The sequence below is a fragment of the Gigantopelta aegis genome, chromosome 4 (assembly GCF_016097555.1).
Source record: "Gigantopelta aegis isolate Gae_Host chromosome 4, Gae_host_genome, whole genome shotgun sequence".
Classification (NCBI taxonomy): Eukaryota; Metazoa; Mollusca; class Gastropoda; order Neomphalida; family Peltospiridae; genus Gigantopelta; species Gigantopelta aegis.
Genome location: NC_054702.1, coordinates 25,121,843 through 25,142,797, shown reverse-complemented (window position 1 = coordinate 25,142,797; position 20,955 = coordinate 25,121,843). Strand labels below are relative to the sequence as shown.

General features: G+C 37.3%; 1 protein-coding gene across 1 annotated transcript in view; it reads right to left on the bottom strand.

Moving 5' to 3' along the window:
- LOC121369757 (fibropellin-1-like) overlaps positions 1-12,774 on the bottom strand; it is a 56,855-nt gene extending 44,081 nt beyond the window's left edge. Inside the window, exons 1-2 of the mRNA XM_041494816.1 lie at positions 12,763-12,774; positions 11,328-11,544 (exon numbers count right to left, since the gene is read on the bottom strand). Of these exons, the coding sequence (XP_041350750.1) occupies positions 11,328-11,544; positions 12,763-12,774 (229 nt within the window). The remainder of the gene's footprint in view (positions 1-11,327; positions 11,545-12,762) is intronic.
- Between the last annotated feature and the right edge of the window lie 8,181 nt (positions 12,775-20,955).

Below are 20,955 nucleotides of genomic sequence, written 5' to 3'. Positions count from 1 at the left end.
AAGCCTCGAGCAAGAGTAATTCTTAAACAAGCTTTCTAAATTCTATACAGTAATTACGTGAGTTGAATCATGTATCATTATCATTGTGTGGATATATACCGTATAACATTAAAAATTGTGCAGGTTTATTTTGTTAACTGCCATTTTTGTAGAGGGGCAGACTGGCTTTTGCCCGAATTAAACGAAAATGCCCGAATCTGGATAATAACATTTATTCATATTAGCATTACTACCAAACAGCTACATAGGGTTGCAAACGAATCACTGCGTATTTTAACATGGATTACAACTAATTTTGAGGGTAGAATGATGGAAATACGTGGTAAAAAGGTCTCAGGTTAGCACATTTTGCTCGAATATATCATTTTTGCCCGAATTTGAGGTTTTGCTCCAGCACCCACCTGTCTAGTACGCTTATGTTAACTGCGAAATATGAAAATCTCCACTAGAGATTGTATCGCCCACACCCCAGATAACATTCATACGAGCTTCAAAACGCGCATGTTTGGTGTACAGATGTTAATTTCTTGTGATACGTATTCACGGCCATACGGGAAAATGGTGTGTACCTTGCCATCGAAAGGTATGGGTAAATGTGACCTGTCTTGTGTAGGTTTAAATTTGTTAAACCAGTCATGAAAAAGGTCTCCTCCTGGGAAGTGGCAGTCCTCTTATACACAACGCATTGATTAATGGGAAGAATTACGACTTTATCAAAACTTCTTTTTGACTCTGATGTGTGCAGATATACGAGTACGATTTTAAATACCACAATCTTGTTTTTACTATTATGTCATTGTGCACTGGTATTTATAAAAACATTCTGTTAAATACATTTGTACTACTGGTATTATAACACCTTTATGGGCCGCGACGTAGCTCAGTGGTACATCGCTCGCCTGATGCTCTACCGATCTAAGATCAATCCCCGTCGGAGGGCCCATTGGACTGTTTCTCGTTCCATTCAATGCTCCACAACGGGTGTAACAAAGGTCGTGGTATGTACTATCCTGTCTGTGGTATGGTGCATATAAAAGATCCCTTGCTGATAATCGGAAAGAGTAGCCTATGAAGTGGCGACAGCGGGTTTCCTCTCTCAATATCTGTGTGGTCTTTAACCATATGTCCGACGCCATATAACCGTAAAATAAAATGTGTTGAGTTCGTCGTTAAATAAAACATTTTCTTCCTTCTATGACACCTTTTTTTGGCATTGCACAGTTAGTCCTTAAAGTTTCATGCCAGCATTTCCATTGACCCCTCGTGCCCCCCAAGATCATACATAAGTACTACTGATATCGACGAATACCAATACTATACTGGTTGGTATCCTCTACTATTTGTATTTCGTAAGCGATGACTGTAAAGAAACACATATTTCAGACATCTTTGTGACGAACTCCTCAAATGTCAAGAGGTGTCTAAAGTTCGTGACATTTAAGATTTCATGCTGGCTATGTGTGTCACTAGAGTGATGCGCCCAAACTGGGCAAAAAAGGAATGTTTGTTTAACGACATCTCGGCACATTTTAAACTATGGCTATTTTGCTGTCTAACATATGGTTATTTCGAAATTTAGTAAATAGAGAGAAGAGAGGGAGCCGTCTGCCGCCATATAGGTATAAAAACACATCAAGAGATCTTAAATATATATCTTGTTTCCCATGTACACGTCTCGATAAGACTGTTTTTTTTACACTCATTCCAGCCAGTGCTCCACAACTAGTGACACAAAGGCCGTGGTATGTACTATCCTGTCTGTGGGACGCTGTATATAAGCAATATTTTGCTGTCATTTTAATCGGGAGTAGAATCCCAATGCGTGACGGCCGCAGGTTCCTTCTCTCAATATCTGTGTGGTCCTTAACCATATGTCCGACGCCATGTAATCGTAAATAAAATGTGTTGAGTGCGTCATTAAATAAAACATTTCTTCCTTCCTTCTTTAAGCCTTTTAAAAAAATAACAAAAACATCCTCAATATTAGGATAGTAACCTCTTTCAAACATTAAAGAAGTCGATTTCGTACTCTTATAAACACGGATCGTGACGTAGCTCAGTGGTAAAGTGCTCGCATGATGAGCGGTCGGTCTAGGATCGATCCCCGTCGGTGGACCCATTGGATGTTTCTCGTTCCAGCCAGTGCAACACGATTGGTATATCAAAGTCCGTTGTATGTGTTATCCTGTTTTTGGAATTGTACATATAAATATCCCTTGCTACTAATGAACAAAAATGTAGCGGGTTTCCTCTCTAAGACCATGTCAAAATTACCAAATGTTTGAAATCTAATAAATCAATGTGTTCTTGTGGTGTCGTTAAACAAAACAAACTTCTTCTCTTAAACACTAAACACATAGAGTCGGTGGGTCCATTGCGCTATTTCTCTTTCCAGCCAGTACCGGCCTCGGTGGCGTCGTGGCAGGCCATCGGTCTACAGGCTGGTAGGTACTGGGTTCGGATCCCAGTCGAGGCATGGGATTTTTAATCCAGATACCGACTCCAAACCCTGAGTGAGTGCTCCGCAAGGCTCAGTGGGTAGGTGTAAACCACTTGCACCGACCAGTGATCCATAACTGGTTCAACAAAGGCCATGGTTTGTGCTATCCTGCCTGTGGGAAGCGCAAATAAAAGATCCCTTGCTGCTAATCGGAAGAGTAGCCCATGTAGTGGCGACAGCGGGTTTCCTCTCAAAATCTGTGTGGTTCTTAACCATATGTCTGACGCCATATAACCGTAAATAAAATGTGTTGAGTGCGTCGTTAAATAAAACACTTCTTTCTTTCTTTCTTTCCAGCCAGTGCACTCCATCTGGTATATCAAAAACCGTAGTATGTGCTATCCTGGTGCATATAAAATATTCCTTGCTGCTAATAACAACAATGTAGCGGGTTTCCTCTCCAAGACCATGTCAGAATTACCAAATATTTATAGCCGATGATTAATAAATCAATGTGCTCTAGAGGTGTCTTAAACAAAATAAACATCTACTCATCAACACTAGACACATATACGAACTATCTGACGTTTAAAGGTAACGTCACAAATAACGTCAATTTGCTCGTGATCCCCCATTCTCGTGAGGACCTTGAACCTAGAAGCGGCTCCCGTGGTTACAGAGATGACCGTCTCTACGTAATGTTGGATCCGGGAGGCGCCAAGTGGCTGAGATAAAAAATCCTTTGGCTTTAGATGGATGAGACGTCCCGGTGCAAATCAGTTAGGTAAAACACGGTAGCAATTGTCGTGTTTTCAATGCGTACGTTTTGTCGTCATTTGAAAGAAGGGATGGAGATTTAATAAAGTCAGTATTACTAGGTAGGAGAGATTAAAATAGTTTTATTTTATAATGTTATTTAAATATTTAAATGAAAACCTGTTGTATTTGTGTTATTGCATTTGTTGTTGTTCTTATTGTTACGTAAAGGTTGATTTTTCAGTACCTAAGATTGTTTGGGGGGGGGGGGGGGGGGGGGGGGATTTGTTGTTGTTGTGTTGTTTTACTTCTTTTTTCTTTCTCTCTATTTTTAAGAGACTGACTTAAAGGCATACTGTCACAGATTTAAGAACCTTATTTCTCTAAAAATAGATAATAAATAAAAATTACATTAATATTTGAAAACCAAATCTAGCTATCGAACCACGATGGAGTGAAATTCTTGTCAACCCTGTTGACAATATTAGTTTTTGAATTATAGACCATTGCCATAATTCAATGATTTTTACGAAATATCATTAATAAGTGGAGTATGGTGGCTACGTAGATGGTTGAATAAAGTACATTTAGGGACAAATCAAGATTATATATTTTTAGGTAATACTTTGTTAGGCTATTTAATAGGTCTGTGGTCTGTGACAATATGCCTTTAATATAACAATTATATTTCCAATTTTTAAAACGTTCCAGTTGTTATTATTTTATTTTAGATTGTCGATAATATATTGAACGTATACGCAATATATATGTGTGTATGTATGTATATATGTGTGTGTGTGTGTGTGTGTGTGTGTGTGTGTGTGTGTGTGTGTGTGTGTGTGTGTGTGTGCAATCATTGCAGTTGTAGTCATTCAGTATACAACCGGTAAAATGCCGTGGTATGTGCTTTCCTGTCTGTGGAAAAGTGCATATAAAAGATCCCCGAGTGGGATTTAGCTCAGTCGGTTGAGTGCTCTCTTGAGGTGCTTGCGTCGCAGGATCGAACCATCTCGGTGGATTCATTCAACTGATTGGGGGTTTTCTCGTTCCAACCAGTGCACCACAACTGGTCAAAGACCGTTGTATGTGCTTTCCTGTCTGTGGGAAAGTGCATACTAGTATATATTAGATCCCTTGCTGCATTAAGAAAATGTAGCGGGTTTTCGCTGATGACTATGCGTCAGAATTACCAAATGTTTGACATCCAATAGCCGATGATTAATTAATCAATGTCCTCTAGTGGTGTCGTTAAACAAAACAAACAATCTTTAGTCATTCAGTATACGCCAAGCAAGGGAGAGATGCTGGGTCGGAGGGACAGAGAGATAGGGAGAGTAAGACAGAAGTAAAGATATAGAAGTTATTACCATAATGTGTTTCGGTATTGTCAATATCATATTAGGGAGCATAATATATTATTTTTCTTACACAACCGTTGGTGAGAACAATTTCAAGACATACGACTGGCTGCTCCTAGGTGATGGCCAGGTCACCAGTGTCATGCATCCAATGGAAAACAGCATGGTAGAAACATATTACACTGTGGCGTACAGTTAACCTGACAATCATGTGTCTGTGACGTGTAAATTAGCTACAAGTGCAACGGCTGTAAATAACATTTAGTCGAAAAAGATGTTAAAATTTGCTTAAAACCTGGTTTTTGAGGATATGTAAGAAACAGAATAATACATTCATGTCCGTTAGATACCATTTATATCACAACTCGTTTAAAAACGTATCAAACTCGCTTTCGCTCGTAAGATACATTTTAAAACAACTCGTTGTGAGATAAATGGCATCTAACGGCCACACATGTATTATTCTCTATTTATTCCTAATTTATGATATTAACGATACCGAAACACTCGAGGAAAATAATCTCGTTATCATATAATCTCAACCTTAATACAATTTATCATGCAACCATGCTTCCTACTTTTCACAGAAAAGGGTACAAAAATTGAAATGTGACACAACAGACCTTAAAATATAATCAAAGTATTGTATTTAAAATTTGGAAATACATAACTTTTAGGCTGGCTATGCCATTCCCAAGATGCTTTTGGGCACCTGCTATTGTCCGACTTCCGGAAGTAGTTTCTACACGATAAAACTAAAGGGGTTACATAATAAATTTTAAAAACCCCAGGTTACTACGTTTTGATATCGTGGTTATTTGGCTCAGTTCGATAACGGTATAACAGGTTCGCTGAAGCTCGCCTGTTACACCGTTATCTAAACCTCGCCAAATAACCACGATATCAAAACGTAGTAACCTGATATTCTATATGTATTTTTATAAACTATATATACAACTATAATTCCAGTCAGCCATCAGTCGATATTCAAATGACATATGCTGTGTCGTTTTGAATGGGACGACGTCGGATATCCTTACATAAAAATAAATTAGTGCATGACGTTTTTTGTTGCTGAACAACTTTCAATCAAAAGTTGCCATTGACATGTTTTTTGTTTGACGATCGTTGATGCATACGTCAATTCTGGAATGTCGTCGTAGTACGTTTGCTTAAATGTCAATAAACGTACTGCCGTGACCTCGATTAATTTACATCTAATTTGCAAAGTTATCAAATTCTGAAAGTATGTGATCTGAAAAGTATCACATACTTTGATTAGGTATTATATCATAAAATTATCTATCCATCCATCCGTCCGTCCGTCCGTCCGTCCGTCCATCCATCCATCCATATATCTATCCATCTTCCAATGCCATTTCACCACTGTCAATTGTCGTAAAATAAAACATTTATTATTTCTGTATATCTGTCGTCTGTCTGTCTGTCTGTATCTGTCTACGTACGTACGCACATACCTATCTATTTACCCATTTATTTAAGCACACAATCGCAATTTTAGCAGTTAATACCTTAAGAATCTATTAATATATTTCCAAAATTGAAAAGAAAGGTATGCTACAAATGCAGGTAAATGTTGAATAATATTTAGCTCGAGGTCACGAATCGAATTTTTTTTAAATGTATGTCCAGTACATTAGGACGGTGGTTGGCATCCATATTATATGTACAAGATATGCAACGCGGTAGCAGACGGCGCCGCATGTTTGAACAACGTCCTTGACACATCCACGCGCGATTTGGCGCTTTGTTTGAGCATTATAGCCGTCTTCTGAGAGATCTCTCACACCACGTTATGGATGGATTTATTTTTTGACACAATTTAATCCTGGTACGCAGATGAAATCTTCCCGGAAGAAAATAGAAGGTGCGAAGATAATAGTTCTTATGTAAAAAACATAATCCTTTGTTAAACAAAATATTAAACCGTGCCTTTAAGAGCAACAACTTGGACTTAAGGGAAATATGTTGGGGTTTTATTTTTGTTGTTGTTTCTTCCAACGAGTGGGTGTGTTCTTGTATGTGATGGGTATTGGCGGATCCAGAGGGGGCACAGGGGTCTGTGACTTCCCTGACTGTGATTTGATTGTTATTAATCATCCACAAAATTCAAACACTAAATTGGCCTGAAAACGCGTTTCTGAACAACTTTATTTTAAATTTCCCCAGTCAACATGCCCCCGAACCCTTCTACAGATCTCGCATTCGACATACTCAAAATTGCCCTTTTTTATTTTTGTGTGACATCTTCCCTCCCCTTTACAAAATCCTGGATTCATCCTCGATGAGAAAAATATCCTTAAAACCGTATTCATGATAACGTGATCATACTAAAATAGCTTACGATTGTAGTCAAAACAAATATCTACCCCCTACCCTCTCTCTGAATGGAAAATAATACAAACAACTAAGCAAACTAATCAAATAAAACCTTTTATCAATGTTCTCTCTCTCTCTCTCTCTCTCTCTCTCTCTCTCTCTCTCTCTCTCTCTCTCTCTCTCTCTCTCTCTCTCTCTCTCTCTCTCTCTCTCTCTCTCTCTCTCTCTCTCTCTCTCTCTCTCTCTCTCTCTCTCTCTCCTATCTCTCTGTCTCTGTCTCTCTGTCACACATACACTCTTGGTCGATCGACCGACCGATCGACCAAATGTCGAAATAACCATGTTGAGGTGTCATTAAACAATCATTTCCTATCACCACCTATATTCAGTCTTAACGGTACGGTGGGAAGGTGTACACCCTCTATCTTTCTCTAACCATTAACAATTAAAACACCATCTTGGATAGACAGCACAGAAAGCCGAGATGTGCCCAGGACAGCATGTTTGAACCTTAACTGGGTATAAACATAAATGGCATGTTAAAATGAACTGAAAATGAACCACGAAACAGTAATATAGATATATAACTTCATTCTTTTGGACTGGTTTGTTTCTGTAACATATTTTTGTTTGTTTTGAAATTGTTTTTAGTTGTTTTGTTTTTTGTTTGTTATGTTTGTGAGTTTTTGTTTGTGGGGTTGTTTTTTGTTTGTTTTTTGTTTATTTGTTATTGTGGGGGTGTGTGTGAGATACTGTTTGAGTTTATGATGGTTTTTTAAATAAGATTTGTGTGTGTGTGTATATATATATATATATATATATATATATATATATGTGTATGTGTGTGTGTGTGTGTGTGTGTGTGTGTGTGTGTGTGTGTGTGTGTGTGTATGTGCGCACGCGCGCGTGTGTATGTGTTTTCGTTCTTGTTTTTGTTTTTGTTTGTCTTTTTTGTTGTTTTTGTCGGGGGTTTTGTTGGTTTTTTATTTGTTTTTTGTTTGTTTGTTGATTGTTGTTGTGTAGGTTTGTTTGGGGTTTGTTTTGTTTGTGTGTTTTTGTTGGGGGTTTTGGAGGGGTAACAGAAATAAAAAAACATTAATCGTTTAATAGGTTTATTGTTTTAGCTCACGAAGGAATCTTAAAACGCAGTAAGCAGACCCGTGCCTGATTAACCTCCTCGTGACTGTACCTGGCCACGTATTCGTGAAAAATCCGACTTGTTAGCTGGCCACCATGTTCAGCTAGGACCAGGGAACGTCTTGTAGGCATTGTCACCTGGCTCACTCCAGTCAAGCGAGGGACGTGACACTATGCCGTTATTTGACAACTCAGCTACAGAAATACTTCAGAGATTTTACAGTCAGAGAGGATAATATGCGTCATAGATAAGACTTAAAGACACAGCTGACCTACTAAATGGCGTAACAAAACATTGTCTTAAGATGTAGGCCTATACATGTAATTTTATAAGAAAATTATTCATTTTATTCATCCAGCTAAATAGTCGTGATGTCACAATTTTCAATGATATTTTGTTATAAAATGTTAGAGATTTTACAGTCGAAGTGGATGATACGTTCTAGGTGACTCACAACCTTAAACGCATAGTTGACGTAGTAACATTAATGGCGAAACAGAATACTGACTTGAGATGTATATATGTAATATGTCACAAAAGGTACTTTATTAATCCAGCTAAATAGTCGTCATATACGAATTATCATCGATTTTACTTCCACATTTTAGAGATTTTACAGTTGCTTTTGATAGCACGTGCATAGATAAAAAGAAAGAAATGTTTTATTTAACGACGCACTCAACACATTTTATTTACGGTTATATGGCGTCAGACATATGGTTAAGGACCATACAGATATTGAGAGAGGAAACTCGCTGTCGCCACTTCATGGGCTACTCTTTTTGATTAGCAGTAAGGGATATTTTATATGCACCATCCCACAGACAGGGTAGTACATGTCACGGCCTTTGATATACCAGTTGTGGTGCACTGGTTGGAACGAGAAATAGCGCAATGGGGCCACCGACGGGGATCGATCTCACACGGACCGCGCATCGAGCGAGCGCTGTACCACTGGGCTACATCCCGCCCCTGCATAGATAAAACGCACAACGTTAAAAGCATAGTTGACCTACTTAAAATAAAAATACTGTCAGAAAGGTACTTTATTAATCCAGTTATATAATCGACATATCTCATTTATCGTCGATATTTTGCTATAAAATTTAATTAGAGCTAAGCAGCCAAACATCAGACAACAACGCTTGTTCAGTTTTTAGCTGATACTAGCTATTTAAAATGTTAATAAAACGGTTTAGAGTAGCGAGCGTTAGCTGAAAAGAAACGTACAGAACAGAACTGAACTTTACTACAACTCAGGCCGCTACGCAACGGCATATGAGAAACATACAATAACAATATTATACAGTGAAAAGAAGGGCTTTACGGAAATAATAAAATACTGTAGAATAATAATGATAATAGGCTATACTGAGTAGAGAGAAATGCGAATGTTAATTTTTTTCTCAAATCAAATTAATTTATTTTAGTATTAAATTTTTTAATGTACACGGTGTATATTTTAGATAAAGTAATCCGTGCGTGCCGTGCGACGTAATTAGGGAGTTTCATCATAATTCAGCTTGTGTTAACGAATTGTTGGCATACAATCCTGTTACACTAAAAGAACACATAGAATCTTAATTCCATAGCATTGTACGCATTGTAAATCTACCTTAACAACAAAACCGTTACCACGGTCAAACTTCGAATATCAGTACAAAACAGAGCGCAACCGATGATTAGTAAATCAATGTGCTCTAGTAGTGTCGTTAAACAAAACAAACTTTAACTGTAGGTGATCTGCCACTCTATTTATCGATGCCACTCTTAATTCTTGTTCGACTAATTTATAGTTTATAGTTGCGAAGAAGTCAAAACGATTAGAACTAATTATAAGCTCTCTTGCAATAACATTGTATTCTGCATTTTGTTACTTCATAGCAAGAATGCAGCTTGTGAGTTATACAAAAGTTTAATATAATGACTAGAGCACACACACACACACACACACACACAGAGAGAGAGAGAGAGAGAGAGAGAGAGAGAGAGAGAGAGAGAGAGAGAGAGACACACACAGAGAGAGAGAGAGAGAGAGAGAGAGAGAGAGAGAGAGAGAGAGAGAGAGAGAGAGAGAGAGAGAGAGAACATTGATAAAAGGTTTATTTGATTAGTCTGATTAGTTGTTTGTATTATTTTCCATTCAAATTTGATAGATTGTTATATTTACATACATTTTTTTTAATGTTATGACAGTTGGTATGGGTTTAAAACTTTATTATATTCATGCTTTTATATGAGTTTTAGTATTACTTAGTATATAGTTATATGTTCCCTTTTAACGCAAACGGACTATACCTACCAGCCTTATGTTCGATGGCTTTGAAACAATACGGTATTCTCTCAAAACATTTCATTGTGTAGCATATTAATTCTCTTGAACCTCAAACAGGACACAAACTGGTTTTTCAAACGTTTCCGTACAGTAACAGTCAGTGTGAATCTTTCACAGGAGTGTTTTTCTTCTCACTATATACCTCACATGTGGAAGGAGACAGAGAAGTAAATAGAATGATCGACTTTCTGTTACCAGTGATTTGTATCACACAAAGTACGAAATGCATGCCATCTCTCTCTCTCTCTCTCTCTCTCTCTCTCTCTCTCTCTCTCTCTCTCTCTCTCTCTCTCTCTCTCTGTATTTATGTATTTATGTATTTATGTCTGTCTGTCTCTCTGTCTCTGTTTGTCTGTCTCTGTCTCTCTCCCATGTATATATATATATATATATATATATATATATATATATATATATATTATATATATATATATATATAGTGTGTGGTGTGTGTGTGTGTGTGTGTGTGTGTGTGGGGGGGGGGTGGTTAACATTAAGAAGTATAACTTCTTAAATTAAGTAGAAATAACTGAGCATTTCACTTTCGTGCACATACTCTGAAAGGTATATACAAACTTCGATAACTCAAAATTGAAGGAGACGGAGGAATAATTCGAGTTTCAAGGAGTTCGCGTTTTAGAAATGTATATGGGATACTCAATCGAAATTGCAAGAAACTGGATGACTTTAAATACTACGAAAAACGAGCGTTCCTTTCGTGTATTATTGTGAAACCCAAAAAAGTACAAAATAAAATATATTAAATAACAAAAATTATAATGTCATCGAAACGTCTAATGCCATCTGAATATAATTAAATAGTGAGATGTCTATTATTTGGATTATGTTTACCGTGAATAATGTTAATTTGTGAAACTCCTTCCAGGAAACATTAAACATGCAATTATACTTATAACTAATATGATACATGTATTAAAAAATATATATATTTTGTCTTACCTGTCACCGGTAAAGAGTGGGTTCCAAGGGAACAGATCTCATCATTGTCATTGTTATTATGCTTTAAGTATTCCTCAACACAAGTCTGTAAGACGCCCAGACATTGGTGAGCTTCCTGCGTAGAACACACCGTTGTTTGCAGGAGTTTCGACTGATGATGAACAAACTCACTTATGTCAAGTTCTAGCACAAAGTCCGATTTTACAAAGCACAAAATCTGGAGAGAGAAAAAAAACATTTACCCATAATAAAATGTCATTTACCCATAAACAAAACCACTTTTGAAAGTTTAAAAAACAAAACCCAACAATTTGTCAGTTACCAATAGTAATAACATAAATAATATATATATATATATATATATATATCCATTTGGTTTTTTTTGAAGTTTTCAAAATTAAAAGTAATATAGTGCTGATTTCAGCATAAGACACATAATTTATATAGATTCTCTTGAAACAAATCACCTTTGTTATGCTGCACGGCGTGCAAATACCATATACGGTTGTAATATTAACCTGCCTTTTTTACTGAAAAAGTAAACTAGTTTTAGAAATGAAACACAACATATGATATTCCATACTGAATCAGAAGAAACAGAATCGTTTTGAATTATTTGGCAACTTTTAGTTTTTAATATTTATGTCTTGTTAAATGTCAGAAATTTACGTTTTGAAAAAAGTTTGAGAAACAGTTTATTGTTACTTGCACACCGTTTTAAACAAATTTCTCAAATTGAAATAAATATATGTGTTATATTTCTCAAATTAAGTTAATTTGAAAACAGAAGAATACATATATCTTTACATTTTATTTAGATAAAAAACAAAGCCGCAATACATTAAAATTTCATTTGTTACGTAATATATATTTTTTCGTTCTCATTAATTACAATTTGTAATCACAAACACATACCTTTAATGTAAATATCACACAAACTGCATGCGTAAATATCCTTCGAATTCGCACCATTTTTCAAAAGCGTCCACTGTTGATGTTAATAATTTAAAATAATTTCCTTACAAATTTTCTTCGAATTTCGTCAAACTCTTAAAGGCGTGCGCATGTTGTCTATGTTGTTACTTCCTGACAGCGTCTTTACAAATGCTCTCAAACGAGAGAGTAATTTCGGACGGAATTTAGCCACTGCTTGTTCGGGGATTGTCACCAGCTTTGGCCACCCCTAGAACAAACAGAATTGAAATTAACTACGCCGAGCCTCTCTCTCCGTCTATCGACTGTGAGCGGCTTTGAGACAAACTGTGTGCGAAGGCAGTACTTCGGGATGATTCGCCGGTCCGCGCACTCGGGTCTCTTCGGTATCAGACGTGAAAAAAAAGTCCGGATCGTGACACACGCGCTGTTTGGGAGTAATTCGACGTACACGTACCAAAATGTTAAAGATCTCTCTCGACCTGACGAGTAAATAACGAACTGTGCGAGTCATCCTAGCGGTTAAAATTTAAATAACAACTTCTGTTTGTCTTAATAGGTGCTTATTTGAATAACGACCAGCGGCCGTTGTCTTCTTGTTGGTCGATAAGAATGTTTAATTGTTTTTTTGTGGGGGTTTTGCTTTTTGTTTTAAAGAAATGAAACTATAGTCCGTTTAGTCATTAATGAGAAGACAATGGTTTCGTTCCTGGTAACTGTTTAATTGGTATTTTCACAGACTGTTTTTATTATTTTTTGGCAGGTTGACACGTCCGTCTTAACTCTATGTGAATATGTCATAAGTGAAAACATTTTGAAAATATGTATCTTTAAAATAATTAATATTAAAAGAAATAACACTTCATTCAGCCTAAAATAACAAGGGGTGTGGGTGGGGAATAACGAAATAGGATGTTCTCGGCTAACCAATACAATAGAATAGTAAAAGGAAAATGACACTTTGTTTCGTATTTCTCGGGAACACATGTTCTAGAGCGAGAAATACGAAAAAAGGTATCATTTTATATGCACCATTTCACAAACATGCGACCTCCCCCCCCCCCCCAAAAAAAAAAAAAAAAAAAAAAACCCACACAAAAACCACAAAACCACAACCCTACAGTTTATTATTGGTTGTTTTAATGATCGTCTGTTACTTATCACGTATATATAGTGCAATACGTAGTTTAGAGCAATCTGCAAGGAGAAACACATTTTGCCTGTACGTTATTCATTTTTGTACTAATGTTCGATTATAAGGTAAAAAACCCAAAAACGTGGTATTGACGTAACCTATTGGAAAAGCCCTCGTTTGATACGCGGTCGGTCTAGGCTATTTGTCGTTTCAGCCAGTGCATCACGACTGGTATATCAAAGGCCGTGGTATGTGCTATCATGTTTGTGGGATGGTACATATAAAAGATCCCATGTTACCAATTGAAGAGAGTTTCCTCTCTAAGATTATATGTCAGAATTACCCAATTTCTGACATCGAATAGCCGATGATTAATAAATCAATGTGCTTTAGTGAATGTGCTCAGATGGTTGAGGCGTTGGCCATGGACAGTGCGCTTGAACCTTAATTGGAAACTAGCACAGAACTATACTGAAATGAACTGAACGCCTTAATATTATCCAACTTTTAGTTATACTATCAAAGTTTAAAGGTGTCGCGAAAAATCTAGGTTTTTAAGTAACACGTACGAAAGCGTCTGGTTAAAGATGAAAGTTCTTATCGCCATTTCATAAAGGGGCTTCCCTATGTTTGTAAACATTTTAAAAGGTTTTCAGCAAATAAAATATTTTTTACATATTTCGACTTGTATTTTCTTGCTCGGAATATGAATATCTCCATAACAAATGCACATCGTAACGTTTTGCAGTATCTCAATATTGATTTTTGTATAAAATAATTTAGTACGTACCAATTTATTATTGCTTCCAACGACATAACGAAATTTAAACTAATTCGACCAAAGGCCATTCCAAATATATTATTCGTACAAAGTTTTATATTTGAAACATGTCAAGATAAGATAATGTTTGGGGTTTTTTTTAAAGGGAAAAAACCCCATACAAAAACAAACTCGATGTGTTTGTTGTGTTGGGGGGGGGGGGGGGGGGGGGGGGGGGAGAGACAAACGGAAGTCTTGCTAAGGCTGAAAACTAAGGATAGTCCCTTTACATTATCATAAAGGTGTCGCAAGATGACAGCTACTAGAGAGTGGCAGTGACCCCCTCCCCCCCCCCCTCCTTCCGTCACCTTTATTTATTAAGCCTTTGACCCCAATGTTTTTTTTATTTTATTGTACTATTCATTATATTTCGGTCTAAAGTTTTTCTGGTCCAAAGAGGTCCCTAGGTAAAAAGGGTTAATGCGCCGTTGTTTGTTCTTTTCCGATTTGTTCTATATACAATTTTTTTTTCCACAGACAGGACTGCACATTCTGCGCAGTTTGAGGGCAAAATGGGCTGATCTAAGACTATGTAGAGAGAGAACGAGAGTGGGACATGTGCTGATTGGATCATATCGATATCGATAAGATGAGGAAAGTCGTCAGTTACCATAAACCTATTGATGGGTGGGAGTGGGCGTATAGGTGCGGGTGGATGACTATAAACAACGTTGATATTGTGTGTGTGTACGTGCGTGTGTGTACAATTGATTCGTGCTTATAAGTCAATGGACAATTTATGCAATTTTTGTTTTGAAAATCCATCAACAGGGTTTGCCTCTTGGTGAAGACTGGAATTTGGTTTGGGTGGAAGGGAAGCGAGTATGTAGTAATATCAAACTGAAACTATTAAAAACGCAGACAGTCAAACATATAAATCACATCAATTATAGTTGAAAATTGCTTTGTTGCTTATGGGTTTTCACAACAAATTGGGGCGGTATTTAGGTCAGTCGGTTGCGTGCTCGCTTGAGGTGCTTGCGTCGCAGGTGAATCCATTCAACTGACTAGGTTTTTTTCTTGTTCCAACCAGTACACCACAATTGGTCAAAGGCCGTGGTATGTGCTTTCCTGTCTGTGGGAAAGTGCATATAAAAGATTCCTTGCTGCATTATGAAAATTGTAGCGGGTTTCCTCTGATGACTACGAGTCATAATTACCAAATGTTTGACATTCAAAAGGCGATGATTAATTAATCAATGTTCATTAGTGGTGTCGTTAAACAAAACAAACTTCAAAACAAATATATGAGAATATGTCTTCTGCAGAGTCTGTAGAAAATTCCATCAAATACAATTTACACAAAAATAACATAAGAATTGCGATGACTGTATTGCCTTTCAAACTAAGACGCATTTATAACTGAACTGAACTGAACTGAACTGAACATTTATTTCTCTCAGGCCGTAATCCACGGCATATGAGGAACAATATATAATACAACAATTCACACTTTTTACCATATCCAAAATAATGTTAAAGCCACAATGTTGGCAAAAATAATACAAAAACATATAACAAGCATCACACCTTTGGCGGATTTTCGTTGCGACAGTTAATACACAAAACACGCCCGACAGATTTAAATATGTTTGTTCGTCAATCTTTGTATAATAGAGACAAAATAAGCGTCATTGTTAGCGTCAAAGAAGATTGTCTATTTTTGCATTTGTGCCAGAAATTAAGCTTGTGTATTTTTTTGTGTGTATTTTTGTTTTGTAATAGAATAGCATTTATTATTTATAAAAGGGGAATGATTTTACGCAACTTACCTGGTTTCTTAATTATGAGTTTCAAATATGTAGATGCCTGTGCTATAATCCTACATTTATAATCCTGTTTGTAGATATTTATGTAATGCCAAATTTTTATTTTTTATTTTGGGTGATAGGTGTTATGCATAGTTATCGCCCACACCCAGTGTAAGCATTTCCGGAAACGGTTTTTTAACAGATGGAAAGACAGTTTGTTTTAATAACGCTTCAAAATATGGTTTAAGATTCATTGTATGTCTGTTATATATATAGAGTTTTATCGACTAAACAGTAATTGGGACAAGGTTTTTTTTCCCTTGATGCTAAGCACCCAAACAAAGCTACTGGCCACAATAAATAAAAAACGTGGGCGTGACCTCAAAATTTAATAAATAAATGAAACCATAAGAAATATTTAAATACTAAGATAAATTAATATCTATTGGAAATGTTAAGAGAACAACATCGGGTGAATTTCAATAACAGTTATTGTAAAATAAAATAAAATAATATTAAAAACAGAAAGAACAACAGAAAGAAAGAAAGAAAGAAAAAAAAGGAGAAAAATTATTGTATAAAGTTTGTTTTGTTTAACGACACCACTAGAGCACATTCATTTATTAACCATCGTCTACTGGATGTCAAACATATGATAATTTTTACACAGTCGTAGAGAGGAAACCCGTTACATTTTTCCATTAGTAGCAAGGAATCTTTTATATGCACCATCACACAGACAGAATAGCACATACCACGGCCTTTGATATACCAGAAATAGCCAATGGGCCCACCGACGGGGATCGATCCCAGACCTACCGCGCATCAAGCGAGCGCTTTACCACTGGGCTACGTCCCGCCCCTTTATTGAATAAATAAACCAACAAACGAGCAAAGGAAATTAAAAAGAAAGGAATGGAAAAGAAAGAAAGAAAACAAATGAATATGAAATACAATGTATGTATGCCGAACAATTAAAAGCACTGACTATGGCTATTTTAAGCCATATAAAACAGTTTCGACTGTTACCATAATATGCGCAAACAGCGCAGAACCTGTGCCTACTGCCAATGAAGGATGCACAGTACACTGTACTTCAGAATAGCTTGCTTTGATTTGCATGTTAATTATCTATCTAAACTCACCTTAATTAAAGAACAGTGCCTGTGTATGAACAGAAAGTGTTTCTCGTCTATCTTCTTGAAAGTCAAAATACGCTGTTATACGAGGATCGTAATTAACGCGAATCACTTGCCACCTCCAATATTTGGACGGACCCACAAGACTCTCTCTCTCTCTCTCTCTCTCTCTCTCTCTCTCTCTCTCTCTCTCTCTCTCTCTCTCACACACACACACACACACACACACACACATACACACACAAGCACACACACACACACACACACACACACACACACACACACACACACACACACACATATATACACACACATACACTGAGGATGAAACGAGTTTCAATTTTTACTGTGCAATATTATGCTATTCAGATAGGTTTCCAGGGAAACTGTAGACAAAAGGGTCTGCAGTTTCCCAGGAAACCTACATGTATATATGAATAGGTCCAGACCACGCTATGCCCCTGTTTATTTTAGCCAATGAAATCCTTCATCATTAAAGTAATATAATACTGATCATATATTCGTTTCTATGTGTATTTTTAACATGTTAAGTAACACATATCAACACACAAACGTTTGCTACAAATATATGTCAGTCCTCGATGCACAGTTCGTTTGATATTTATGGGTTACGGGTATGGGATAGATTGAATGCATGGTCCGTGAAAACGATAGGCATTGTTTTTGCAGGCTTTTTAAAATTGCTTTTAAAGGTTGATTAATGTTTTTTGGTAGAATGGTGGTTAAAGTTTAGTTAACGCTATTTCTAAGTGCATTATACACTTGAATCCTTTGTTGAATGGCTTTCATATTTGTCATAGGTATTCATGGGTAATAATCTGCCAGCAGACCACCAGGCCCATGTATGTTACCCCAGAAAAAGGTTAAGTCTTTCTGGTTGTCTTTAACAGTTCAATTCAGTAACGAATTACTTTCATATTTGGTATGGAATGTATGGGTTGCAAAGTGTTAATAAGCATTGCGAGCTTCATGCCCGTGACCTAAGGGCAAGATCAAATCCATTTAGAGCTTGGTTAATGTACAGCTATAAATCTTGATTAAAGTTTTTTTAATTGCCTTTATTGCATGGATAACTTTAATATGGGTGTTCTCAGTGTATAGCCTAAGGTAATGGCAAGGTCATTTAGAACTTTCTTAACATTCAGTTCAATTTTCTCAGATTCGTCAAATTCTTGAATTCTTTAATATGTGGCTTTTGTATTTGGTATGTGTGTGTTTGGTGAATCTTTCAAATGCGCATATCTAGCTTCATGAATAGGACTCTAGGTGAAGGTCATTTGGGATCTGGTTAAAGTTTTTCATTCCATATTTACAAGTTTATTGTATACGGTCCTATTACATGACACGTATAGCAACACAAAAACACAATAAAAATACAGGTTATAAGCAATAAGTAGAAACAGCATGACAAAGCAAGTTAATTAAAACAACACTAGGGATGCGCTGTATTATTGGTATATTATTATTCAAAGGGTAAGGAAGGAAGGAAATGGTTTATTGAACGACGCACTCAACACATTTTATTTACGGTTATATGGCGTCAGATATATGGTTAAGGACCACACAGATATTGGGAGAGGAAACCCGCTGTCGCCACTTCATGGGTTACCCTTTTCGATTAGCAGCAATTGATCTTTTATATGCACCATCTCACAGACAGGGTAGTACATACCACGGCCTTTAATATACCAGTCGTGGTGCACTGGCTGGAGCGATATTCAAAGGGTAAATAACACATATTAGGATACACGTTATTACGATATACGCTACCTGTACCGATACATTCGGTAATTTCCGTATTTCAGTTTCCGATTTCTTAGATTCAACTGCTTTTCTTAAATGTGTTCAAAGATGTGATAAAAATAAGGGTCCGATATATATTTTTTATTTAAAAAAAAAAAAAAAAAAAGCTTTAGTATATATATATATACTCAAAAGAATTTAAGGGTCAAAAATTTATAACCAAATAAGTTTCAGAGTGTATTAGATTGATGATGTAAACTACACCAAAAATTTAATTTATTGTTCCATATTTACAAAAAACCACATATAAACGTCACTGTATACAAGAAAGTCACATGACATGCTGTCAAAGTTAAAGGTTGTCAAACATGGATTTTACACATTAGAACATTCGTTTAATAGTGTGTGAATCCACCCATGGCGCGAATACACTCGACACATCGTTGTCTCATGCTGTTGATCAGACGTCTGAAGAACTCTTGTGGAATGGCCTGCCACTCTGCCATAAGAAGTTGACCCAGATCATGAAGGTTGGCCGGAGGGGCATGGTTATCCCGAACTCTCCTGCCTAATTCGTCCCAGGCGCACTCTATTGAGGCCAAGTCAGGCGAATATGCTGGCCAATCCATCCTGGCGATACCTTGTTGTCTGAGAAAGTCCGTTACCACCCTGGCGCGGTGGGGTCTGTCATTGTCATCCTGCAGAACTGCCCCGCCGCCAATCTGCTGAAGGCCTGGGAGAACCAACGGCCAGATAATCTCATTCAGATAGCGGATTCCATTCAGATTGCCATCCACCACATAGAGGGGGGTCCTGCGGTGGATAGAGATGCCGCCCCACACCATGACGCTGCCACCACCGAACCGGTGACGTTGTCTAACGTTAACGTCAGCGAAGCGCTCCCCAGGACGTCTGTAGACACGAACCCGACCGTCGTTGAACTGGAGACTAAACCTGGACTCGTCAGTGAACATCACTCGACCCCACTGAACACGTTGCCACCGCAGATGAAGTGTGCACCAGTGACGTCTGGCCGTTCTGTGACGTGGTAGGAGTGCTGGTCGAACAGCCTGGCGACGGCAGCGTAGATTATTGGCTCTCAGACGATTGCGTATGGTTTGATCAGACACTCGAGTTCCAGTCGCAGTCCGCAGATTGTCACGTAATCGGCGTGCAGTGGTTGTGCGTTGACGTAGAGCCATATTGGTGATGTAGCGGTCCTCTCTATTTGTAGTGCTTCGGGGTCTTCCCGAACGTGGACGATTTCGAACAGAATTCGTTGATTGGTACCGTTGCCACAGTCGGCCAACGACACTCTGACTGACACCAAGTCTCAGAGCAACATTTCTTTGCGTATTGCCATCCTGAAGCCAAGCAATAGCCCTTCCTCGATCTTCGATAGTCAGTTGAAGTCGTACCATTGTCGAATTTGGAGTGTGCACCGTACACGAACGCAAGCTCCAATTATACGGAAATTCAGCATTGGGAACATGGAATACACGTGCAAAGCGTGCAAATGAAGCGCTTTGTGAAAAAGCAAGTTATGGGCACTTAGCAGACCTTTCGCTTTCGCCCTAATTTACGTGCAAATGTAAGCATGTTTTCGCCATTAGAACTAGTCGACAGTGTCAATGACAGTGGATTTTAATTCATTTATGGGTTGCTTAGACCCACTTTCGTCAAAATGGAACAATACCATGCGTGACATTATGGTCTAGCTAATATAATTGACATTCAGAAAATAATGTCGAAAATATCGTCTGACCCTTAAATTCTTTTGAGTAGTATATACATATTTGTATTTCATGTTTTAAATAATAAACTTCAACTTGTATTTTTAAAATTTTGTTATACTTTTCCCTTAAAATCGGTTGACGGTGCTGTAAATAATATATTATAAGACGTATCGCAATACAGGAAACCCATATCATGATATATAGTATTGCAGTAGAGCGCTATTAAAAAAATCGTAAAAACACCCATCGCTAGACAACACATAAAGATATACAAATGTGAGGAACAGATACGACGTATTGTTGCAGAGGAAGATGTACCAATCTGATATAAGAGGATTGTCACTTTATAA